The sequence below is a fragment of the Corvus moneduloides genome, chromosome 3, assembly GCF_009650955.1.
Source record: "Corvus moneduloides isolate bCorMon1 chromosome 3, bCorMon1.pri, whole genome shotgun sequence".
Classification (NCBI taxonomy): domain Eukaryota; kingdom Metazoa; phylum Chordata; class Aves; order Passeriformes; family Corvidae; genus Corvus; species Corvus moneduloides.
Window position 1 is genome coordinate 113,217,514 of NC_045478.1, and position 26,012 is coordinate 113,243,525.

Genomic DNA, 26,012 nt, shown 5'->3' on the forward strand with positions numbered 1-26,012 from the left:
CGGCGCCGCCGCGCGGCTCGAGGAAGCTACGCGTCACGGGGCGGCTGCGCGTCATCAGGCGGCGGCGGCGGCCTCGTCGGGCTCGGCACCACCTCCATCCCTCTCCCGGCGGCTCCGGCACTCCCGAGGTGAGGCCGACCTGGCCCCGCAGAGCCGCGGCCCGTGGTAGCGACGCCCGCCCCCAGGGCCGGGGTGGTTCGTGTCCGCAGCCGAGAGGTTAGAGGGGACCCCTGCGGCCCCGAGCCGGTTCCGCCGCCGGTGGAAGGGGCGGGGAAAGCTCGGCTCTAGGGGAGGGCAACGAGGATGGTTTCGAGAGCGGAGCATCTCTCTCAGGAGGAAAGGCTGAGGAAGCTGGGCTTGTTCAGCTTCGAGAAGAGACGGCTGAGAGGAGACCTCATCCATGTGTATAAATATCTAAACGGGGAGTGCCAAGAGGATGAACCAGGCTGTGCCCGCTGGTGCAGAACAATGGGACAAGAGGCAATGGGCAGAAACTGATGCACAGAAGTTCCACCTGAATATAAGCAAGAATCTCTTTACTGTGTAGTAGCTGCATATGGAACAGATGGCCCAGAGAGTTTGAGGAGTGTCCCTCCCTGGAGATATTCCAGAACCATCTGGACACAGTCCTGTGCCATGTGTTCTGGGATGACCCTGCTTGAGCAGGGAGGTGGGGCCAGATGACCCACTGTGGTCCCATTGAACTTCACCCATCCTGGGATTTTGTGAGCCCCTGCAGAGCTGAAGGGATGAGGGCAGAGCTTGGCCTTTGGTGTTTCTCTTCATGGGGCAACAAAGAGAAAGTTCAGCTGATCACTGTGCCGTCTCTGCAGTGCAGAAAGTTCTGAAAGGTTTGGCAGAGACTCCCCAGTGCTTCTGTGCAGGGAGTACTGCAGCAATTAAACTTCTTTTTCCGTAATTATTTGTGCTGGTGAATTGAGTAGTGGAAAGACAGTGTGTTGAAGGAAAAACAATTGCAGTTCGGGTGCACTTTCACAACTTAAAAAGCTTTTTAGATGTAGCAGCTCTGAACTGAGGCTTTGAAACCAGTACCCAAGTACCTGGTGTCACCTCAGAGCTGCAGACTGGTAGCCTGTAGTGAATATTTGATGGGAATTGCTAGATTCATTGGGCATCTGACCTGAAAACTGCGTCTTAAAATCATTGCCTGACTTTTAGGATGGGATCAGATTTTGGGGAGTTGTGCAGATTTACCATAAAGCAAATTCTAAGATGTAATACTAAGATGAAGAATGGCTGAGAGAGCTGGGGTTGTTTAGGCTGGAGAAAAGGAGGCTCAGGGGAGACCTTACCACTCTCCACAACTACCTGAAAGATGGTTGTAGTCAGGTGGGGGTCAGTCTCTTCTCCCAGGCAACAACTGACAGAACAAGAGGACAGAGTCTTAAGCTGTGCCAGGAAGTTTAGGTTAGATGTCAGAAAAAAATTCTTCACTGAAAGAGTGATTGGGAAATGGAATCATCTGCCCAGGGAGGTGGTAGAGTCATCGTCCCTGGACATGTTTAAAAAAAGACTGGACGTGGCACTCAGTGCCATGGTTTAGTTGATGAGGAGGTGTTAGGTTAGGTCATAGGTTGGACTTGATGATCTCAAAGGTCTTTTCCAACCTAGTTCGTTTTGTGATTCTGTAATTTCAGCTTTCTCTAAGTTTTGTCATGGCAGCAACCAGTGTATGTATTTAAACCCCAAAATACCACAGTCATGGTCAGCAGTTTAATTAGAGAGTCTTTTGTTCAAAACCCTTTAGGTATGAGGTAAAAGGAAGGCGTGTTTATTTCCTCTGTAAGTTGATGTAAGAGGATGTTGATGGTTAGTTTCAAACTGCATTTGTTAATTGCAAACGTTCAGTCCAACTTTTGTGTTTGAGTCGAAAGTATATGTTTATATTTGTAGTATGTGAGTAGCTAAAATTGATTCTGTTTTGTCAGAAAAAAATCAGGAGGCTGAGGCAGAAGAAGCACCAACTGTTCATGGAGATGTCCTGTATTCCATTGTTAATGGAACCAGCATGTTCCAGCTCTGAGGTACAGGGAGTTGGAAAAATGAGGAATAATGATGCTGCCTCTAGACTTTTGGTGGGTGCTTAAGTTTTTAATGAAATTTAATATTTGTAAGCATGTGTTAAAAGTTAAGGAGGTGTTGTGTTTTCTATACAAATGAAATGTCAGCCTTTGCTGTAGCTGAGATCCCTGGGGTGGACTGGCTCAGGAAATTCAAAATGATAGTGCTGTTTTCAGTAAGTAATGAATGTGACTTTGATTTGCACTGTTTTTACAGAGATTTAGAGTCTAGTTACTTCCTGGAGAATGAAATTGTAGGAATGCTAGAAAGACTTTTCTGTTTGTGGGGTTTGGGGGTTTATTTTTCTTGGACAAATAGGCTTTTGTTAAACTTGCTCTTTCTGTTATATCTGTGTGTGGACACTCTAGAGCAAGATGATGATAAAGCTCTTCTATGAATTTTTCAGTTTGTAGCCTTTTAGATACTTATTCCAAAGATGTAAGAAGTTTTTGGTTTTGTTTCTTGGTTTTGTTTCTTGGTTTTGTTTCTTGGTTTTGTTTTTTTTTTAACTGCACGGAGGTTCCTACACATGTTGTTTTTCTGAGTGCGTAGAAACTGAAAAAAAAAGTAAAATAATTGAGCAATGGTCCCCATACAAAAAGTAGGTGGTTACCCAGGCTGCTTTTGAAGGGCATAACTGAGTACAAACTGTGGTCTAGTTTCCCCTCCTCTTCTGTAACTGGATAAAGGCACTAAACAGTAAATGTTGTTTCAGGTTCCTCTTTCTGAGGATAATGAGAGCAAACAGTCAAAATCTATTCAAAGAAAGAGAGTGCTTCCATCTTGGATGCTGGAAAGAGATCTCCTCGTGCAGAGGGTTTCCAAGCCTGTAATGACAGGAGGTAGGTTTGCGGTGTGATAATGATAGCCTTCCCATATGCATTTCTGTGCTTTGATACAATTTTTAAAATTATAATGGTTGTGGTAGAAAGTATTACTTTGCTACTTTTCTTTCCATGCTCCGTGTGGGGCAGCTGACAAAGACTGACTTCTGTTGTCTCCTTTGTCATCAGTCCTATGGGTGTGATAGAGCTCTTTTTCATCAGTTAATTGTCTTTCTGTTCTTTTTGTTTTTAATGCCAGATAATAAACTCTGTTTGTGCAGCTGAGCATTGGATGTTCTAGAGCCCTTTCCTATAAACTTGCCTATTTTGTATGTAAATTCTAGGTAGTTTCTGTCTCTTCAATTCCTAGCGTTCTCCACACTTAAGTGACTGATGTTTTGCCCTTCTAAATTTAGATTCTTGATTTCAAAGGTTTTAAAGGTAGGTGGGTTTGGGTGGTGTTGCATGCTAGTTTTTTAATCATTACTGAATCAAGCTTGATTATTTAGACCGAAGTTAATTCCTAGCAGGAGCAGTTCATTACAGAGTGATAGTTTCTTACCAACATGAGGCTAAAATAGTGTTACATTCCCTCCTGTTCTTGTGGGAAAAAGAAATTGCTGGATGTGTCATGTACTGCTGCTGCTGCATATCAGCAGTGACAGGAGCAGAAGGCTGTGTTCAGTCACTGCCAGTGGGACACACAAAGTGCCTATGCATTGGCAAGAGCTCAAGAAAACTTTCCAACGTGTCTGACTTTGGTCCTGGGAGCGTCTAAAACTGCCATTAGACAAACTTTCTACACAGCATTTATTGCCCTTGTGACTTTTATTGATGGTACAGGAAGGCTAAAGAAGTGAGAGGAGGAAACAGTGTTTCTGTCATTCCCTGTGCTGAACGCAGCACACCCCACCCTGCTTTCCCTTCTGTGGGGAGGTGTTACGTGGTTTGGGTGCAAACCGTTGAGTTTCCTTTGCTAAGCAGTCCAGATGTATGAACTGTGGCTGGCGTTTTGTGTCTGCTCCCCTGTGTGCAGCAGCTCGGCTTTAGCGAGTCTCTTTCCAGCTGCTGTTTCTGCTGAGATGCTGTTAATGGATTTGGCTCTTAATGCCCAAGCAGCCCCACAGGAGTATTTTATGCAGTGTCTGGCCAGTTGCTTCTTCTATCCTGTTGTAAATACAGGTGTCTCTGTGCACTGATGAGGACAACTCTGGCTTTGAACACCTCAGTCATGTGCCATCCACCACACTGCCTCTTCTTTTCCTCAAAAGCTAGTTTGGAAAAAATTGTAAGATGCAAAAGAAAATCTGTATTTCCATGGTTTTTTCTTTCATCCCCTTTCCAGGTCTAGACTGGTCCGTCCTGCCTTATTTATGTAAAAATTGCATGGGCTTCAACTGGCTGTGTTGAGTCCTGTACTAGTTTTCTTATGTTTGTGCTTTTGTTTTGTATTTTTGGGAGAGTGGGGTTTGGTTTTTTATTTGTTTGTTTCTCTGCCAGTACTATAACATTTGTTATATGTGTGAATATAATGTTTATTTCAAAGACTTAATTCCTTGACTGTGTTGGTGTTGAGATTTGGAGCTGTGTGGGTGAGACATATCTGAAGGCCTGATCTTGAGGGAACTGGGGGTACATGCAAACATTACTGGAGCTGTTTCAAAATTCCTTTTCACAACTGCTGCTGTTTCTCATGCCATGTGCCCAGTGTTCTGCTTTAATGATTTCTAGTGTCAGGATTTCACTGAAAAAGTTGCATTCCAAAAGTACCCTTTTTCTTTTTTTTTTAAGGTAGTAGAAAGAAAAAAGGCCAAGGAAGGGGAGAAGGCCATACAGAGTCATTAAAATCAGAAGTACATGTGCAGCAGAAAAAAAGATTAGCTTCTGAAGAAACTATAGAGGATTTTGAAGGTGGAGAGCAAGATCAATGGAAAAGGAGCTGCCTCTCCATCCCTGTTCCTTCATCTCAGGTAACTTTTTGGCTCAGGGCAGAACCATGATACTGCAAAAAATGAGAATGTAGTTGGCAATGTCATGTTGAAGGTTGAGTCTACCACATAACTTTTTGTTCTATGTGTTCTGCTCATGATTTGTTGTTTTGAAATACCAGTCCATTGGATAGCTCTGTAGCAAGGATCATGGAAGCCTCAAAGATTTGGTTTTCTGCATTTCCTTCAAGGAAATGGATCTGGGACTTGTGATGCCTTTTCCTGGCCTTAAAAATTAAGAGCCAGACACAGTAAAGGGAAGAAAGGGTTTTTATGTCAGTTTTTAATAAGGATCCTTATGGTGCACCACTTTGCCAAGGTGGAATGCGCTGAAATGCACACCCACGATAGATTGCATATACAATTTATAGACCTTGCAAATTAGCATATCTATCATAGATTCCCCAATTAGAGGCTTGAAGGGATAGCATGATATCCCCGCATCCCGAGGAATTCCCCCCTGGATGGGCTTATTTTAGTTTACGGGATGTGTTCCAGAAAGGACCTTGGTTTCTCAGGATAGCATAGGGCTTTCTGGCCCCAGCTGTGAGGCCTCCAAGATGTTTGGTCTCCTGGCTTAACAGAATACCAGGACTATGCTAAATTATTGGGCTTAAGGCATTACAGGTATGCATGCTAAGAGCACTGAGGATACATAAAAGCTATATAAAAGGGTATATAAAACAAAACGCAAAAAATGATCATGGCATCACTTGGGCCCCAATTGTCCTGCAGAAGTACCAGACTTTGAGCTTTACAGCAAGAGGCAGGAAGACATCGGCCAGAGCACTGCTCCTAAGGAGTGGTTGTTGCGTGTGGTTTTTCTTCCTGAGAACCTTTGGGGATAGCTGATGGTGTGATACTGATGTAATGCGACACTGGGCTTCGCCCAAGCTATTGCCATTCTAGTAGTGAGGGTTTATGGTCAGATAAGGATGGTATGTGGCTCAGCAACTGCTGTGTTTCAAAGGAAGGTAGCATGGAATGTGCTTGTGCCACCATCTCAAAATCTGAGTTAAAAAAAGGAAAGGGGAAAAAAAAAGTAATCTGAAAGGATTTGTGGCAGTGAGTGAACAGACCCTTTGGCCCAGCTAGTCCAGTGTCTCTGTGACCTCACAGTACAGCTGCATTTACAGGCAGTTAAATCCTTACTAACAACATCCTGCAAGTGGTGAAAAGAGAACGATCATTGCTAAAGACAAACAAAGCATATTCTGGTGAGAGCAAACTGAGGGTTTCACTGACTTGTTTCCTTAGAGGGAACCACCTGAGGAGATGGTTTTTATGTCTAGCATTAGAATTGCCTGCGTCTGTTCTAGGATCTGATAAAATAGTTAAAATGCTTCTAACACTGAAAATTATTGGGGCTTTGGTTTTAAGGTTAACTGAAACAAACCGTGCAAAGTCTTCGGAGTGGTTTTGGTGTAACAGTGGTCCACTAGGTGCATTAATAACAGCTGCAGAGCTATTTTCTCTTTGCCAGGTTATAAAATGAGTGACTACATAATGAATTATTCAATTTTTCAATTTGTAAGTAGGAAGCCTTACTTATTTTCACCTAATAATTTCATAAATCATTTTAATCTCAAGCACAGCGTAAGAAATTGCTTTCAGGACTTTGCAGAAAAACTGATGTATTAGGGCAAGCAAGAGAGCTCTGAAAGACTGTAATTTGGATATCAGAGCCTAAATCACGGTCCTGCTGTCGTGTTTAAGCGATTGAGAAAATGCTCTGTAAGGAAGAAAGCGAAAAGATCTGAATTGTTGTAGTCGGCAGCAGCCGCCAGAGGGCGCCGAGGCCCCGCGCGTGCTGTCTCAGTGCTGAGCGCTGGTGGCTTTGGTTTCCCTGGATCGCAGCCTGCTGTGTAACTGGTCCTGATCAACGTGAGCGTTCTGGCTCTTCATGTACAACACAGGCAGTGCGTTGAAATACGTGGTAGAGAACTCACAAGTGGTAGTGGCAAATTGCAGTAGTTTATGCTTTCTTTTGCAAAGGAAGGCTTACTTCTTAAATTGCAGTTGATTGCTGAGCTGTATTTTGGGAGTTGTCTTTGTGTCCCAGTTGAGTCATTAAATATGCTTTGGTCAGGATCATCTGATATTAATGCTGACTTTGCCCTTTCTTAATCACATTGCTGCTCAAATGTAATTGTTTCTGGTTTTGGACAACATTTTATGAAACTTGCATTGAAAGGAGCAAAATCAAGTAGGAAATCACTGGCTGATTTTCAAGCTCTGCCAAACACACCTGTGTAAACTAAGTATAAATTTACTGGAGTGGAAACATAGATAATAATCTGTAGAGAGCAGAGACCTTCTAATAGTTCTATGATGTATCAAAGTAGTTCAACGTTGAATGTAGATATGCTTCCAGCGAATGTCTCAATTGTCAGGACAGTGTTTGTTCCTCAGTTGTGTATCTCATATTTTTTTTCTAAAGAACACATTTCTTATTTTAAATGTACATTTTTTCCAAAATTTAAAATTCAGATTGTGACAATACTGAAATGTTTGCATAATGGTGTCTATGACAGACTGTTATGATTTAGAGTCATGAGTTGAAGCATTTAAGATGTAGCAAGGTGGGATTAACCTCAGAGTGTGTATCCTCAGTTTCCATATATCTTCTATGTAGATAAATATATATATATACGCTCCATATATCTTGGTGCTTAAACTATTAAATAATTCATTAAGTTAGTAAGTAATTCATTAATCATTTAAATTGATTCTTGGGTAGGAGTCTACATTCTTCTACAGTTTACTACATCTTCACCTGTATAACACCCATTAATTTTTCAGGAGCAGTACTTTTAATTTTTAGTTAATTTAAACTAGTCCTTGGACTGTTGACAAACTGAGGTGGTGAGAGGTCATGTTGTGAGGGAACTGAAGCTGAGGATGGAAGCTGTTGGATAAGTTTTCTTTTAAGAGTGTGTGCTCTCTGTGTGTTTACTGAACTTGAGCTTTTCATTCAGCAGCTGTGTTAAGCAGTGAACTTGAGTTTGGGAAGTGGAGTAGAAGATTTTTAAAGTCTGGACCAGACGATCTTTCAAGGTTCTTTCTAACCCAGGCTGTTCTACGACTGATTCTGAATGCAGGAATGATGAGGCACAGTTTGACTTCAAAGCTTTTAATTCTGAGGAGTGTAAATTTTCAGGTTGTTCAAAATGTAACTTTGTTCCACAGAATACATCTGGATTTCCTCTTGAGAATTCCATGAGAGATATGGAAGGAAATGGCAAGACTGGAACAAAAAACCCTGGAATTTCTCTGGAAAAAAATGATAGGCAGCTGCATAGCAAATGGTCTAAAACAGTAGGTCAGATCTCCAGTAAAGACAATAGAATTGAGAAAAACAAAGAGCAGATTACTGGTTCTACAAGCCAACAAGCTCACTGGGGCAGGACTTCAAAATATTTTGGTGCCCAGGAAGGGATTCTTGAGCCTGATGCAAATCTGGATTACAACACTGAGATTTCTGATTCAACCAGAAGTGCAGATGCTTCAGAAAACTCCAAACAGATCCAGCATAAGAGGACACCTTGCATGTATGGAAGTGGCTGTTACAGGTAAAGCAAAATTAAAACTAGCTTGGGGTAGCTTGTTGTTTAGAAGTCATGTATTAGCTATGGAAGAGAAAACTATAAAGTTGTTAGAAGCTTTGATTCGGAAAAAATCTTCCGGTGAACAGGGGACTGATGAGAAACAAATGGCAGAACAATAATTTTAGAAGGACAAAAGGAGGAGCCGGGATGTCTTGCTAATTCCTAATACAACCCAAACAAGGGATGAAGTATTCAAGCAAATTAAAAGATGAAGTGTTGCAGGAAATAAAAGATAAAGGTCCATTATAAAAAGAAAATAAAAAGACCTGTGTGTACAGTACGACGTACTAGCAGGCAGAAGAGATTTAAAAGGTTCAAATACCCAACAAACCTGTAGGTTTGTTTTATTAGCAGGTAAGACTTACATGAAAGACTGTTGTGTTTATTGAAGTTACTCCGTGCTTTGTGATCTGAATGTTTAAAATAGTTATTATTTGTCATCTCTAAATAATTGAGAATTTCTTTTATTATAAATCGGTGCTTCTGCAATTTTTTGCAAGCTTTCAGTCTCCCCCTACAACCAGAACAAAGCTTACTTAGGAACTTGAGGTTAACCGTTATTTGGACAGTCTTTGGAAATACTGCAAGTGAGGAACAACAGGGTTTTTCCTCTTCTTTTTCACCCACTCATATCCTTTCAGGATGGAGGTGGTGGAAGATTTGTCATACAAATGTTCCAGAGAAGTTCCAAAATACCAGTGCTGGGTGCCTGGCCTCCTGCTAGTTCTTTCTGCCCAGAAGAGATCTGTGGTGTCCTGTGGTGTTACACTGAAGGGAAGGTTGAAATCTAGAGGTGCTCTTGAGTCTAGAAAATGCCCAATGACCTGAGAACTACATTTAGGAGAAGATTTTGAGCCCTAGATAATCCTATGTACCTTGTAAATACAAAAGATAAGGCTAATCCAGGAAACAGGGGATCTAGTGCCTTTTTTTTTTCTTCCCCCAAGGGGCTTCAGCAATAATAAAAACAGTGAGTTTGATTAGGAAGCAAACAAGCACAAGTGACTGGGTTTCTGTATGTTTGGTGGGCCTGATGCTGAGATAACTGTGTATATTAAAATTGTAAAGCTTTTGTATTCATGTGCACATCACATGGCGGTTTTCATGTAGCTTTGACACACCTCATTTTTTCCCCTTAAAGATTCTAACGAAAGCATGTCTTATTAGACAGTTCCATTGATCCAGTAGTAGAAATGCAGCCTCTGGTTTGCTCCAGCTACTTTGGATTTTGCTGAGAGAAGTTTTGCCCTGTATGGGTATTAAGGTGATTTAATGCTCTGATATGATGAAATATTCCTAATCTTCAGGAAAGGCAAATCTTAGGTACCAATAGGGAGTAGGAGTCTGTATGTGCACATTTTTTCCTGGGTCTCTTGATTGTGAAACATTTGGCAGCAATACTTTTGGAAGGTACTGCTTTATAAAAAGAAAAGAATGTTCTGAAATAACAAATAGCAGTCTTTGTCAGAGAAATTTGTAAATAGGGAGCATCAAAAATGTCAGCTTTGATCTTCAGGAAATACTATGAAACTCAGCCTGTTTGCTTGCAGCAAAAGAAATGTGCTTTGTAGTCTGTCTTTGTATTTGCTTTTAATTCAAGGCCCCTAAGTAGTTGTTTCTGCATTGGTGGCAAAAGTGTGTTAGAGCAAAGATTACATGTTACTTCTAGTTATTTGACTGCATTTCTCTTAGCCTGTCTTAGACATTTAGGAAGAAAATTTGTAACCCATAGTTCAATTTCTTCATTTATGAATTTGAAAACATTACTTTTGAAAGAATCAACCTTGATATACACCTCTTGCCCCAAGGAGTCTTCTTGTCACCTTCGTTCAGTGTCACTTTCTGAGGTGGCCAAATTCAAAGGAACTGCTGTTATCACTAGGAGACAAAGTACTCTGTGTATATTGTAGATGCCTATATTTGTTGTCGAGGAACTCACCCTCTGAATACTGTCACGTTTTCTTGTCTGCTGCTTGCTTTTCTGAAGTTAGCAGAATAGGGAATTAAAATAAATCTTTTCAAGGGCCACATAGAAGGGGTATAGTAGACCTGAACTCTCATCTCTGAAACTGGAACTCACAGTCTTTCTTCCACAATTCAATCCTTTCGCCATAGCCTGGGATACAGTTCTCTGCTGACTGGGGGTGTGTAAATCTCTCCCAGAACTGTCAGAGCAGGGGGTGCTGAATCAGTGTTTGGATTTGTTTGTGGGTTCTTCTAAATACTTTGCTGGGTTTTTTTTATGAAAATAAGTATTCTTCCTTTCACTTTAAGCTTGTAAATCTGGCGGCTAAACACCTGCATCTGTCCTTTTTTTGAGTTGTGTCTTCTAGTAAGAATTAAAATATAGAACTTATAAACATGTTATGTGCAGTCACGGCATAACTTCACACTTTAATTTTATGGCTTTGTAAGTAGTGCTGGTAATTCATTACATTTTCACTAGGAGGTTCTTTCAGTAGTTGAAAAAATAAGCCCTTGAGATGGAAAGGGGTCTTCTGCATGGGTTTATGAGGAGTCAGGGATTCTGAACTGGTCAGTAAAATTTACTTTATAAAAAGTTTTTAAAGTTGCTTTTGGTAACAACACAGATGAACAACTGTCTTAAATATTTCACTGAGCAATACTCAACTTCTGCTTGAGATGTTTGTATTGATTCTGAAGAAGTTTTAAAGTTTTATTTGCATAGTTTCTGTTCACATAGTTTCCTGGACCATGAAATATACGTACACAAATTTAGAGCTTCTGTGAAAGCAAAGCTGCAGTAACTGTGTCAGTATGTTTATATGAAGGCAGTGGTCATAAAACTTCATTATTAAAATAGGCTTTTTAATTAGTTACTTTTCATGCAAGTAAAGCCTAATGATTTTGTTTTGATCAAATGAATTAACACATTCCTGTGCACTGAGGCTTTGTTGTGAAACAGTTAACTTTGGAGTGCAACTTACAGTGTCATAGATGTGCTCCTGTAACTCAAATATCTCATTTCTACAAATAAATATTAAAAAAAAAAAATCAAAAAAACCTTTATAGGAAGCAGCCTTAGGGTTTTTCTGAAAAAAAGGGAAGATGTTTGGTTATTAGCTATGTATTTCTCTGCTTCCTTTTATTTTGCTGGGTATCGTTGCACTACACATAGGATAAGTACAAGTTATCCAGGTAAAAGTAAGATAAAATAGGATGTTTCTACTAGTCCTGAGCATCTGAGGTAGGACATATTCAAGAGGTAGGACATGTTTGAGGTGCTCCAGGTAATGTATAATTTGAGGAGTATAATCTACTGGCCAAAAGACTCCTGAAGCCTACTGATAAGGACTTGTACATCACAATTTGTTGCTCTTCTTCCTTTCTCCCATACTTTCTTTTTTTCCCCTCTCCTTCAATAATGGCTGTTTGGTATTGTCCAAGTAGGTCTTGAAGCAATGTTTTAAAAGGAAATGGGTATCTCCTAAAATACAATAGATTGGCTAATTGAAAGGTATTAGGTCTTCTTTCCTTGGCAACTATGCTGCTATATGTATCTTGATACAGGAATAAGGATTAAAATTAGTTCAAAGAACATCAGTTGCTGCTGTGTCCCTTTGAGAAGATAAATTGTATTTCATGTGACCAAGAATTCTTGCTATTACTGCAAGTATGTTAGCTCCATGCATTGAGAAAACAAAGCAAATGGCCTCTAAAATTATTTGGTTTCATCCCATTTATTTTTAATGGGGAAGGAAGTAGGCAGCCAATCTGAATTTGTCACAACAAGTGATGTTTCCTGAGAATTTGTTACGGACTGCAACGTTGCAATAGTTTTCAGTGAAACATTATTAAATTACCCTACAGTTTGCAGAAGCAACAAAAGACCAGGACAAGAAGCTTGTCACCCAGGTAAGTAGATCCAAGGGAAAACAGGTCTTTGATAAGTGGCTTATAGAAGAGTTTTATCTTTAGTTTGCTTGTGGAGTTTCCTGAGTGAAAGATATTTGGCAAATGGAGATTTAAAGAATTAATACTAAATATCTGGTATTTTTCGAATGCTAAAAGGAGGCCTGAATGGGCAGTGGAGCTCACAGTGTTTAAGTCATCATTTTGTAAGAGCTGTAACAAATGCTCTTTTCTTATGGTGGTAGTTGAAATGATAAAATGAATATTGACTCTCCTCTATGAAGTTCAGAAGAGGTACTTGTGAATTTAAAGGAGTTTCTCTGATCAGTGAGGAAGCTGCTGTGTATGGAGGTGGCTGCACACATGTCCCTGGTGTGTTCCATACTTGCTTCTCAATGCAGCTGTAGCAAGTGTAAGTAAAAGCACTAAGTACTCATAGCTGAAAATCGTCATTCCTCCTCCTGCTTGAGGCAGGCAGCTCACTTTTATAATTTGCACAAACACATTAGAGGTTATGTACTCTTGGAATAATTGCAGTAATCACTAAAGTATTTTGCAGATGTCTTTTGGAAAATAATTTATTAAAAAATCTCACGTTTCTTGCTTCTCAATGGTATGCTTAGGAAAAAAGTCTCTAAGAAATTATAGGGAAAACGTAAATTTGCTTTTGCTACCAGTATGTTAATACTGATGTAATTTTTCGTAGCATATTTTGATCTGTCACATGAATTGCTCCTGAAGTCAGAACTTGGTTTTTTTGTATTCTTTTTAACTCCACTTACAACAGTTCTAGAAAGAAGAAAACTTTTTCTTCAAATGATGTTTATGACTGCCTAGTCTTGAGTGGTGTGTGTACAAAACTCTTGCCTAGAAGCGGTAGAAATGTTCTTTCAGTTATGCATAAATTTATGTTCCCTACTTATTCACCTCGGATTCAAGTGTTGTAGAGCAAGAAGTCATGGATGATGGTCATGTGCTGTCCTCACTAACACTGGAGTTGTTAATGTGTAGTTGTCTTATGGTACAACTTATGGTACAACTTCATGTCAGCATGTCAGCATGCTAATTCGTAATTTCAAATAAAACCTATTGTGTATGTGCTGGAAGTTGGAAACTTAAAGCTGATGGGCAATATGAAAATTCCTGGTTTAACCTCTGTTGCAGCAGGTGCTAAGACAAAATTTCTTCTGTTATGCTGAAAGTAGGTCATACATTCTGCATCAAGTTAAACATTAAAAGCTCCTCTTCATGTAACCACAGAAAAATGAGCTGTCAGTGATTTAGTAACACATTTTATATGTCTGCTTCTTGTGTTGAAATGGAACAGTCAGTTTTGGTGTATATTTGTTTCTTGCAGGAAGAATCCCATTCACTTCCAGCAGTTCAGTCATCCTACTGATGATGACTATGATGACATGGAGATGGTGGCTCAGGATGACAATGACAACCGGCCTGAGTGTCCATACGGAACAGCTTGTTATAGGTGAGAAACACTGTGCAAAGTGGCTTTCCTTATTTACAGGTTAAGAATGTTCTCCCCTGCAGTCACAGAATGACAATAGAATAATGACTAATTCTTGATGTTAACTTTGACTGTAGGTTTCTGAAATTTACTGCAGTCAGACTGCTACCCTTAAAGCACCCAAGTCTGTGCATATTTTTAACACTGACACAGTAAAAATCACTATTTTGTTAATGATATCAGCTGTCAGAGATGAAAACTTGACTATTCAATGAACCTGTTCAGTGACCTGGAGATCAACACTGTATCTCTTTCCAACATTCAGTAAATTGTTCTTTTATATGAACAATTTATTGTTGCATGTTGTTCTTGATCTGTAACTTTTAGTTATTTTGATAATGTATTTGTTGGGATTTTGTACAAAAACTATTTTAATCAGCATTTGATTTGTTAGAAAGCATAACGGAGGTAACAGCAATAAAATCCAGTTTATGGCTGACTGCTGTTTCTTTAAGCACTGTTGATTTTCTTCAAAATATTGTTGTATTCCATTTGTTTTTCAGTACGTAGGTTTTACATATTTATCAGACTGTATAATTATCACAGTGGACAAGAAGATATATTTTGAGGCAATAGCATTTCTATGGGAGCATATTGAAACTGCTGGCTGCTGTTAAAGATTGTTTCTGCACAGAAACATTTTCTCCTGGAAAGTGTGGAGTTATCCTAAAGAACATGGTCTCCATGAAATGTAACAAAATGTAACAAAATGTAACAAAATGAGCACTTAAGAAAAAGCCTTGGTGATACTCAGCTAATGCAGAAAAAATGGTTCTCTTAAAAAAACACCTACGAGATGAATTTCCCATATCAGGCTGACCAATATAGGCTTATATGAGTAATGAAATTGCCAACATACTTTTGAGGAGTACAACGGATGCTTTATCTAAACCCCAAACTGTCTCTCCTTCCAGATAAGACAACTTCTGTGTTGTATTAGATGATAATTTCTTAATCTGTGTTTCATTCTTTGGGGATAAAGGAGGCACTCACAAAAAATTGATCATTCTTTCAAGGAAGCAACAGATATAATTTGAAGAGTTTTTGTGTTAATTTTGTTGTCCTTATCTGTTGGCTATTACTTGACTGATCTAAATGCTGTGCCTTGAAAATTATCCATAAAATACCAGGGAATTCTGCACTTTTTAAATGTGGCAACAAGGTGATGAATCAAGCTATTACTTTTTTCTTCTTTGCAGGAAGAACCCCCAGCACAAGTTGGAATACAAGCACAGTGCACCTCCAGGTGGGCCAATTTGTTCAATATTACAGAATCACAGAAAATTCTGAATTGGAAGGGACCCACAAGGATCATCAAGTCCAACTCAGTAAAATGCTTTAATCTCCTTTAAGGGAATAATGTTGCATTTATAGCTTCCTTTGTATTGGGATTATTTTTTTTCTGGGATTTTTTTTAATCAGAAGTTCTCAGGTAAGATACAATTTTGAAGTATTTTGATGCTCTAAACAAAATATTGCAACCATGTCTGTCATCTTTTTGTGCTGGTTTTTTTTTTAATCAGTGATTTTCTTACTGTGAGAACTAATTTTTGCATATATGTTCTCTTGAGGCCTGAAGGGAATGTAACTAAAACTGAATTTGAGTTCCCAATCTAACATTTTGTAGTCTTTTTATATTCCATTAACTTGACTTGGTGAAAAAATACAGGGGAATGTGCTGTTTGCATTTTGTCAGCTCTTAAAGAATTGAAAGAGATACTTCTTGGTTTTGGTTTTTTGGGGTGCTTTCTCTTGGTTATTGGATTTTGAGTTTTTCCACATGAAATCACAATGCAATAAACGATAATTTAGAGCAGAACAGTTATGGAAATGACATGATAATGCATTTTACTTTGAAGTTGCAAGGCTATGACATTATTAAGAAGGAATAGCATTTATGGAAACAGTAGTGTAAAATATTTAAATGCCCTAAAATATTCCAATTTTCTGCTTAAAAAGTCTCAATCAGAATTGACATCATTTGTCTACAGATGGCAGGGATAATAATTTTAAGAACAGTTTATCTGGGTAATCTGTTGGGAATGATTCAAGACAAAAATGGTTTTTTTGGGGCAGCAAAGTAGCTTTTATATCTGTAAGTACAGCACAACCATTGCAGCATTTGTTTAATAGGTCAGTTTTCTGTTGTAGCAGCTCTAAGAATAACCCTTATGGCAGAGTTCACTCTGTCCTGACTGACAACTTCCCTTTCTTTAGTAACTGGAAGAGGAACACAACAACGAACTTCAAGCAATGGTGAGTGTATTCTAAAGTTATGAGTGGGCACATCAGCCTGGGACGCAGTTGGTCTGCTGTGGCTCTTTTGGCATTTAATAGTGTTGGAGATGCTTGATAATACTTAGCTGAGGAGAAAGTAGTAGTTATTTTAGTAAAATCCTTCTTGTTTTCTTACAAGTAATAGTGCTTCCATTGAATTTGTGCCAGTCTTCCTGGATAATCATATCTATAGTTCCCTAGAAGCAGACAAGAAAGCAAACGTATTTTAAGAAGAGACCCATATGGCTAAAAGGTGTCTTCATCTTCACTCCTTACACAGGGGCCATAATAGGATGAAAGGAATCCAGTATTTCATGCACAGCTAGTTAAGGTTGCCCTATAAGGAGTGATTACTCCTGCAACATGGGAGATAATTCCCTCTGCATTGTATTGACCTTTGCATAACTTTCAGGTGATAATCTGCATGTGCTGATGAACTTTCTTAAACTTACAGTGAGGTATTGATGTTTCAGAGCGTGTTAGGATGGAAGTGTAGAAGTTTATATATGTTGTGGGTGCATAGACTCAAGTTTTAAATATGATTAGGTCTGCTTCCAGGATTCTTTTGTGTCTCATGTTCCAAATGTGAAGCTTCCTATACTTTCTAAAATTAAAAGGGAGCTTTAAAGAGCAGTCTGAAAGTCTGATGCTGTGCAGTCTTCACTTTCAGTGGCCAGAGTAAGGCACGAGGGTGTGGAACTGCTGCATTTTGAGTGGGAGTGGGAACTGGCTTGCCTTCCTTGAGATCACCAAGGAGTGGCTGGGAATTTCCTAAAGAAATCTTCAAAACAGATCTGCCTTCTAGAGAAAATAAATAAAAGTGCAAATAGCTGTAGTTAGCTTTTTAGGCAAAGTGTTTTCAGCCTTCATTTCTGTTGTGGGTGAATGCAGGAGGTTGTTTTAAACTTTCTACTGAGAAATCTCTCTCCCATACCATTTCCTTATCAAGTTTGTGTGCACTTTGGCTATCACCAAATATTTACTATCTGTATACTGTATCTGTGCACCAGCATATTCTGAGGCATGTTTGTTACCTGTGTGCTTTGGTGCATCCTGTGATACAAGTACCCATCTTGATCAGAGGTCCAGGTTAGAAATTTGTGTTACAAAGTGTTGAGGCATGCATTGAGTGGTGAAGATTTTACAATGTAGCAGGCTGGGCTGTGTGCATATCTAAAAGTCTAAATCTTTTCTTGAAGGTTTTAAACTGTAGCTGTAGCTCTCATAAGAGCACCTTCCTACCAAAATAGTAGGTGCTGTGTGTGCAGCTGATGGTCAGGCAGGGGTGACTGAAGGAAAAAGTGCTGCTCTTGTAGCATGTAAAACTTGCACACAGAAGTGAAATTCAATCTGTCAAACTCTTCTTACTAAGTAAGAACCACGAAAGAATTTATATTCTGCACATACAGGAAAGAAGGGAATTTATTAAGTTCTGTTTATATTTACTATTTTTAAAAAGATTTTTAATGTCTTGTTGACTGGCTTACTTAGCTCTGCGGAGGGCAAAGATTATAAAACGTGGTGCTCAGCAAGTTCACACCTGAGGCCATCATACCAGGTCCTGCAGGGTCAGACAGACAGTCAGGGCTCCATTAACTTTTATTTCATCATATTTGGCACAACTGCACCGTTAGACACAGCAGGATTAAATTCCCTACAAGTTTAAATTTAAATTCTACCAGCCAAGAGAAGAGGGGTGCCCTCCACCTGACATTTAACATGTTCAGTTTTTAAGTCTAATTGCTGCCAGAATTGCCTGTAGAGAATGTTCTGAGAAATAATCTGACACAAATTACTGGGGAATAGTTGTAGGGAAGGAATTGAAAAAAAAGTCAGTGTTATGCTGTCATTAAATTGTCACTGCTGAATGACTTCACTAAGTTGTTGCTACTGAGATGAATAACACCCTGTAACCATGGAATATGCAGTATTCTCCTACACACTTTTTTGTAGGTTTTCTAGCAAGCTGATCAGCTCACATCAAAATAGAACATTTTGGAAGGAGCGGTCAGCAAGCTTGTTTTCCCCACATCAAGAAGCTACTTTTGTAGAAAGTTTCAAGGTCATCTTTATAGATACGCTGCTAGAGAAAAGGCAAAATTGAGCTTAATCATCAGCTTTAGGACGGAATTAAACTAAATGGAAAGAAGTGGAGAGGAAAGGCATAAAAGGAAGTGCATCACTCACTGCTAAAATCAAAGAATTGATGTATGGGGAGGGAGAACATAGTATGCACTTCCTACATTTGTAGGAAGAATATGAAAGTCATCAGTGTTTTGCCAGAATTCCTTCTTCTGTTGTAAAATAGAACTCACAGTGCTGTGAAAGTGACAAAGGGCTTTTTTTTGATAAGCAGCTCTTGGGCTTATTTTTCTAATAACCTTAGTCTGAGAAGGGGGATTTTGTTCTTACTGTATTCAGCATCTTCATTTTGACCCCTCCCCTCCAAGACAAAATTAATTCTGCAGGACTATAGTCTGTGATTCTGCTAAGAAATTCTGCTGGTTATGGGCTAACATGGGCATGATTAATTTACTCTGAAGTCTGTTAAACAATAAGCCAGCAAGCATAAAAAGGAAGGTAATTCTGTAATAGGAGTGTTCCCACTCATAGGCAAGTGTGACAGCCTGATAGAGGCTGTAGTCTGACTATGTGACATACTGGTGGTGGTGTTTGTACCTGGAGCTCTGACCTGAGGTTTCAAGAGTTTGCTGAGAAGTGCTTATGGTTAATATAGAGTTAGGATTTGGACTGTGCTCTGTAATTAAAGAAAAAATGCATACTCATAGTTTCATATGAAAGCTGGAGACAACTGCTCAACAAAAAAGTTACCTAAACGGATACCATTTCTAGATAAGGTAAGAATGCAAAAATGGGAGGGTGGGAGGAAGAGGAATGAACATGATTTTACTCAGAGATGTGACTTAAGGACAGAATTAAGACATGACTGGGATATTAAGAGGCCATGGCTAGTTAGGAATTTTGGGCATTTAAGAAAAGATGTCGCAGATGTTGAGAGCAAGGCTTACACACATCTGCCAAAATGCAGTGGAAATGACTTTCAGAAGGGAAACACAGACTATCTAGCATGAATGCAAGTGGAGAACATAGGAGGTGAGTGATCTAGATTTCCTTCTCTAATGTGAAGCTCAGAAAGAAGTGAGTAGGAATTAAAAGTCGTATCAGCTTCCACAGACTAAGAATATGATGGATGGATGGATGGATGGATGGATGGATGGATGGATGGATGGATGGAGGAAGAAAATCTAGGGTTAAAGTAGCCATCTAGCAATAGCTAGAGGCCTAACTGGAAGATAGATGTGTTGTTTAGGTGATTCTTTCTCCTCTTGAGAAGAGAGGTTTAACTGTGTGGGCTCTGGGAGGGATCTTGAGCTCTGTATTTATTATTCATGAACACATGGCATTTTTGTCCCTACAGGAAAAAGGGCTGTGGAGAAAGATGGTGTCAATGATGGTGAAGCCAATGAATATGACCTCAATGACAGCTTCATAGAGGAGGAGGAGGAGTGCGAACCTACTGATGAAGACTCAGACTGGGAACCAAGTTCAGAAGAAAAGGATAACGAAGATGTTGAGACACTTGTGCAAGAAACACGTAGATTTGTTAGGGTCAAAAAATAGCTGCTCAGAACAGCCTTATGAATATCCAGTGTAGTTGTGTTAAAACATGGTTGCACAAGGAGAGGAATTGTTTGAAAATTTCTCCATGATATAGGCACTACAGGAAAATATTGATGGGGGCAAGGGGATTCTGCAATGCCTTTCTTGTTCACATGTATTATTTTGGGGCTGGTGTGGTGTTTGTTTTATTAAGTCGTGGACCCAGAGGATAGAGCCCTGAAAATATTTGGTTGATTTTTCTTTTTTTTCCTCTCTCTCTGTTTTTTTTTTTTTTTTTAGAACACATTGGTGGCTCATATTTTGAAATACAATTTTAAAGTTTTTAAAAGTTCATCTTCCTATGCTTGAAAAAGAAATATTGGCATTAGGGAAGTCTAAGCCATTTTTGTCAAATTCTCAGCAAAGCTGAAGTCTTGATGACTGTATTTTTGCACAATTAAACTTGTAACATACAGTGGAAAAAGCATGTAACTGTGTGATTTCTAAAGGCATTTGAAAATCTTGCCTTCAGTGCGCTCATCACTCCCCTGAGCTTCCTGGAAAGCAAGTTAAAATGTTTTACTATATTTTGGGACAGATGACTGAAGCCTTGTGTATTTGGCACGTTTTTTGTCAAAGGCCTGAAATTCAGCAGGGGAAACATTCTTGTGTGGCTTCATGTAGGCATCCAAATATGCTGCAGCTGGTTTTACAGACTTTTCAGGACTTTGTGGATGTGCCCTCTACAACACCCATGCCCTGGTTTTTGACTCAACTTGTATGCTTGTCTTGTTGTGAAGAGGTTCCTCTTACAGGAAAAACTGCCAAGGGGGAGTCAAGCCAAGCACTGCCTGGGCCTTGCCACTGCTGCATTGAGCTGTGTGCAGGCTAAGCCCTCTCAGCAGGCTTGAGACCTCCTGCTCCCACCAGGCTGGGGCTGTCTTGGGCAGGGAAGTTGCTCTGTGAAGGAAGCTGCTGGCCTCAAGGGAAGCTGCCCTCATGGCCAGGAGGCAGGAGAGCCCGGACCTGGCTGGAGCTGGGCTGTGTCAAAGAGGAACTGTCTCAGCGCGCCCTGCCCAGGAGGCACCTCCACAAGCAGGTGCATGCAGCTGCCACAGGCTGGAGCGGGGCTTTCTGGAGGAAGAGGAGGAGGGGGAGCTGGCCTCATGTGCCAAGGTGTTGGCAAGGGGAGAAGCCGCTTTCCTTTGGGGCCCAGGAAGAGTGGTGCTCCAGGCTATGGGAGGCAAGCTGGGGCTGTAGAGCCTGAGCTCCTAGCAGTTCAGAGGCTGGGCACTGGGAGTGGACATCAGCTGCTGCCCACTTCTACATCAAAAAAACCTCATTACACACACCCCCTTGGCATTTGGAAACTTGAAGGGTAATCTTGATCCTCTCCAGTTCCGCTGTAAGAGGAGTTGGGAAGGATTCTTTTTGTTAGATTTCTCGGATAAAAATAAAGCTCAAACGCGGCAATATTATATCTGAGAACTGTTTTTTGATAAAGAAAGGATATGGACCCGGCTGGAGGGGGATAGAAAAGAGAGCAGAGAGGGAAAAAGACGGATAGAGAAATGGAAGACAACGACAGCATTACCACCAGGACACTGGAGCGCCCCGTCGGCGTCTGTTCGGCAGATGGAGCGGGCATGCGGCGAGCCTGCGCAGCTCTTCTCACCGGCTGGGCGCGACTTCCAAGCGACGGCGAGCAGCCGGTGTCCGGCGGTGGCGAAGGACGGCTGCGGGCCGGCTGCCGCACAGCGCGGGAAAAGCGGCAGCGGAGGCGAAGCAGATTGTCGCAGCGACGGGCTGCCTCGGGGAAGCGGCAAATCAAGGCAGAGGGACAGGCGCAGACAGGGAAGAAGCAGGACAGAAGGCAGAAGAAGGCGAGGGGGTGGGGACTGAGCGAGCTGAATCTCCGAGCAAGCCCGCCCTCCCCCCAAAAAACCAAAAAATGGCGGCGGCGGGGGGGGGGGTATTGCGGCGCAGTTAACTGCATTTATGTGCTAAGACTCCTCCCACAGCCCGTTTTCCCGGGCATTTTTTCTGGGGTCTCTCAAATTGCTGGAGGATGCAGCCTCCTTTTTATCCTAACTTCCCCGCATTTCCCTCTCTCCTTCCCCCTTGGCTGAGGTGTTTGAGAGGTACAGAGTTCCCGAATCACCTAATACAGACCCCCGTTTTTCTTTGTATCTATGTTCTTTTTCTCTAAGTCCAGGAATTTAGCACAGTCTTGGGTGAGCAACAGCTTGTGTCAATTAGAGGAATTCCTCTGGAATTTATGGTTCCTCTCATTGCTTCTTTTACCTATTAGTATCTGGCTTTATGTACCAGCAGGCCCACAGTTAGTTTGGAAAGACACATCCCTCTCATTCATTTTATTACGGTGCTACGTGTGTTATGTGCTGTCATGTTTATTATAGTTTATGCATTGTAAATGTATTGCAGAGTATGTACTGCATTATATCATGGTTTCTTGTCTAGCTGTTATAGTATATGGTACAGTACTGTATTGTATTTTGCATTGTATGCATTGTAGGATTTTGTGTTTATTGTCTTGTGTTCATTATACCCTAGAGGAGCCAGTTCTTTGCCACACCACAGGAGCCCTTCAATGTTCTGTTCTACAGAAGGTCTTCCCCATGCCCCCCTTTAGGAACCTCTTTCCCTTGTCAGCCCTCAGGAGCCCTTTACGGTGCAGTCCCACAGTTCTTTACAGTGCCACCTCTCAGGAGCCCTTTAGCCTGCAGCCCCACAGGAGCCCTTCTCCTTGTTGACCCTCAGGATCCCTTTGCCACGAGGCCCAGATCTTTTTGGAATCTTATATTGAATTATCTTCAATTCCTTCACCACGCCACTGCCCAACTCTTACTGGAGTTGCTAATCACAGCCTCACAGAGGAGTCCTTCACTGCATACTGCTTACTGACTCTTCCGGTTTCCTCTTCACCTGGTATTTTTTGGAGAGTGTCACCACATGGCTCCGGAGGAGTTCACACCTGTTTGGTTTTTTGGAGTGCTTTCCCATTTGGCTTTTTGAGAAGCTTCCACCTTTCCTAGGGGCATTTCACCCTGTGGCTTTTTCCTTGATTTCTACAGTGCCTGGCATATGTTGGAGCACTTTACAGAGCCATCCTGGAGCAGTGCATTACCCCTGGCTCTTCCAGAGTGCTATGTGCCCAGATTCTATTGCTTTGCCTCAACCTGCTTCCTGTGATTGCCTTACATGTGTTAGCTTGCAGATTTTTTTCTTCTTGAATCAACAGATGAGCAGGTAGAGGAGTTTTCATGGAGTTTTGATGTTCCTTTTTAGCTCAGGGATACCTTTTTCCAGGAAATGTTGCCATCTTAGTGTTCTCTGTCACTTAGTCTTGGTTTTGAAGAAGGTGACTTTATGCTTTGAGCAACTTTGTGCTCAGGGATGTTTCTTAGTATCCATCATTTTTTGGTGGTTTTTATACTGGGATTTGTACCATGTTCTTTTGTTCTGGTTGGCATTTTGAAGGTCACTTTTGAAGCTGCAGGAATTCCTGCCTCATCGGTGGTTTTGAGGGAGCTGGTTGTGTTTAGCCTGGAGAAGATGGGGCGCAGGGGTGACCTTCTCACTCTCTACAATGGCCTGAAACAAGGTTGTAGTCAGGTGGAGGTTAGTCTCTTCTCCCAGGAGCAGGACAAGAGGACATAGTCTTAAGCTGCACCAAGGGAGGTTCAGGTTGAACATTAGGAGGAATTTCCTTCACAGAAAGGATGATTAGACATTGGAATGGAGGTAGTGGAGTCACTGTCTCTGGAGGTGTTTAAGGAAAGACTGGCACTCGGTGCCGTGGTCTATTGATATGGTGGTATTTGGCCAAAGGCTGGACTCAAGGATCTCAGAGGTCTTTTCCAACCTAATTGAGTCTGTGATTCTGTGATTTAGGGCTTTTCCTGGCAATATGTGTTATGGTGCAGCCTGTAAGACAGGATCCTAATAGAGTGTATGAGAGATCTCTGTGAGTCTGAGGGACAAGCGTCCATCCTGCCTCAATTATGCTTTCTTCTGCTCAATGGTGTGTGGTTTTCCCCACAGGAAGTACACAGTATTTGGAAGAGGAACAGCCCAAGCACCCAACAGGTGTCACAGCTGATAAGACTGATCAATAGTTAACTCATGTAAGCACAGTTAGCTATTGGGAGACAGCAAATGTTGATCACAAAACCTAAGAAGCAGGATTCACCTTAATCTTGTCGAGAGGAACAAGAATTTACTTGAGACCAACACAGAAACTGCTGTCCTACAAAGGACTATGCATGCCCCAGAAAGAAAGGTGAAAAGTGTATTGTGATGAAGACTACTGATCTTCATCAGAAAGACCCCCGAGGAAGAAGAGGAGCCCTTCCTCAGTGCAACCACCAGGACACACCACGCATTTGTGACACATATGCTAATGGTATTAATGACTTCCAAGAACTAATTTGTATAATCACTCCTATCCCAAGGAATGTGATGACTATTCATGAATTTTACCCATAATATTGTGTTGTAGGAAGTGCTGTCTGTGTGTGTGTGTTTGGAGGAGCGATCCCCCACACCCGGTGCGCTGAATAAAGCAAATACCCACTTCTCTGACTCTGTCTCTGAAGTGTCTCCTGGCCCAGTTTGGGACGATTCACAGCCCTGCCAACACAGGGAGAGGGAGAATGCAGACACTACAAGCATTGGATAAGTGCCTGGGTACCCAGCTGTCAAAAGCTGAAGCATCTGTTGGTACTTGTTGGAGTAATGGGAATCCTGGGATTATCTGCATGACGTCATTCCCAAGGTGTTTGACATGAGCTGATGCAGTTTTCGGTGATGCTGTGCTGCATGGGCAGCAGCTGGAGGGTGCTGTTGCCACAGGAGAGGCTCAGAGAAGAAGGACCACAGCAAAGTCTTGGCTCCTGAAATGAGTCAGTCAGTCTTCAAGGAAATTTTCTGTGCTGGCTACTTTGATGTACACTGGCCTGGGATCTTGCAGGTCATCCCCCTTTTGTAGAGAGACAATTGCTTTAATGACACAGCCTTTGTTTTCTCAGTGCCTGTTGCTGACAATAGCTGTTTTTCTTCTCTTACTGCTCTCTTAGCCATTTGGAGTCACTATTTTAGCTTCCAAGTGTACCTGGGTTTATGTTTTTCAGTATGAAGGAGCAGAGACTGGATTTTACCCTCAAGTTATCCTTGGAGAAGCTGCTGTAGAAGGAAGTGAGCCTATGGTTTTGGAGCTGTGCTACAGGAGGACAGCTAAGCAGTGATCTGGTGTGGTAGCACCAGTTTTGCATTTGGCAGTAAAAATTGGAGCTATCCACAACCAAGACATGGTGGCATCTGGTTGATTCACTGCGTGGTTATCTAACTGCTGCCAAAGGCTCTCAGGAGGATGCCTCACTCCCATCCACTCCTCATCCATGACACATCCCACAATTCTTGCATGATGGATCCCTTATTGCAGCTGTTCCCCTAGAGCTAACAGTAGGTAGCTGCTGGCCACAGAGGTCTTGCTGGAGTTTTTCCTGCTTTCCAGTAGGCAGGAGTTGTGCTGGAAAGGCCTGATTCTCCTCTGAGACAGATGCTGCCTTCTTCCCAGCTTGTGCTTGTCTTTCTCTGTTTACGCATGGCTCTTGCAAGCAGAGCTCCAGATAGGTGCAGTTCATATTCAATTCCCTCTCTAAATATTGTCCTTTAGTAAGCTGTGTGGGTACAAAAAAGTCTTTCTGTTCTTTTCTTCCTTGTACACCTTACTTAAGTCCTAGGGAATGTGGGATCTGTGCTTGGATCAGGGAACAGAACCGTCACTCTTCTTCAGTGGATGCTCTGTGGATGCTATTCACAACAAATTCAGTTGAGGGCAAAGCATGACTTCTCCTGCCCTATCCAGAGGTTCAGGCAGCAACACCACTTTGCTGTTGGGAAGACCTCAAAATGTCAAAAATACAGCAATCCCAAAACCTAAACTCAGCAGGGGCTGTGGAGGATGCTGCTTTGATACTTTTGTCAGGCCACGGGGGTGAGAACAGTGGTCAGGCCAGACCAGAAGAGCTCTCTTGAAGCTCTCAGAGTGATTTCCAGAGTTTTAAAGCAATCCTTTCCACCAGATTTTGCTTAGTACTGTATTTCTTGGTGGAGGTTGAAGGATTTTTTTATTAACTCACCCATAGATGGATTTCCCTAGTGTGGAAATTATCAGTTGACTTTGTTGCACCAA

General features: G+C 41.3%; 1 protein-coding gene across 2 annotated transcripts; it reads left to right on the top strand.

The window, feature by feature from the left end:
- The first annotated feature begins 53 nt into the window (after window positions 1–53).
- On the top strand, window positions 54–20,382 carry APLF (aprataxin and PNKP like factor). 2 transcript variants are annotated; one of them, XM_032103604.1, is made up of 9 exons: window positions 54–128; window positions 1,950–2,096; window positions 2,798–2,924; window positions 4,698–4,876; window positions 8,084–8,466; window positions 13,733–13,858; window positions 15,097–15,143; window positions 16,115–16,153; window positions 19,614–20,382. In XM_032103604.1, the coding sequence occupies exons 2-9, from the start codon at window positions 1,992–1,994 to the stop codon at window positions 19,814–19,816; spliced, it is 1,209 nt and encodes a 402-aa protein (XP_031959495.1). In that variant the 5' UTR covers window positions 54–128; window positions 1,950–1,991; the 3' UTR covers window positions 19,817–20,382. The 2 variants fall into 2 exon arrangements, with proteins under 2 accessions (XP_031959495.1, XP_031959496.1); XM_032103605.1 differs by lacking the exon at window positions 54–128 and adding an exon at window positions 135–216.
- The last annotated feature ends 5,630 nt before the right edge of the window (window positions 20,383–26,012 follow it).

What these genes read in the sequence shown, in the direction of transcription:
- APLF (XM_032103604.1), top strand. Translation starts at nt 1,992, where the DNA reads ATGGAGATGTCCTGTATTCCATTGTTAATGGAACCAGCATGTTCCAGC. An exon ending in TCCCTGTTCCTTCATCTCAG is followed by an intron (nt 4,877 to 8,083) that starts GTAACTTTTTGG and finishes TTTGTTCCACAG; the next exon opens with AATACATCTGGATTTCCTCT. An exon ending in ACAACGAACTTCAAGCAATG is followed by an intron (nt 16,154 to 19,613) that starts GTGAGTGTATTC and finishes TTGTCCCTACAG; the next exon opens with GAAAAAGGGCTGTGGAGAAA.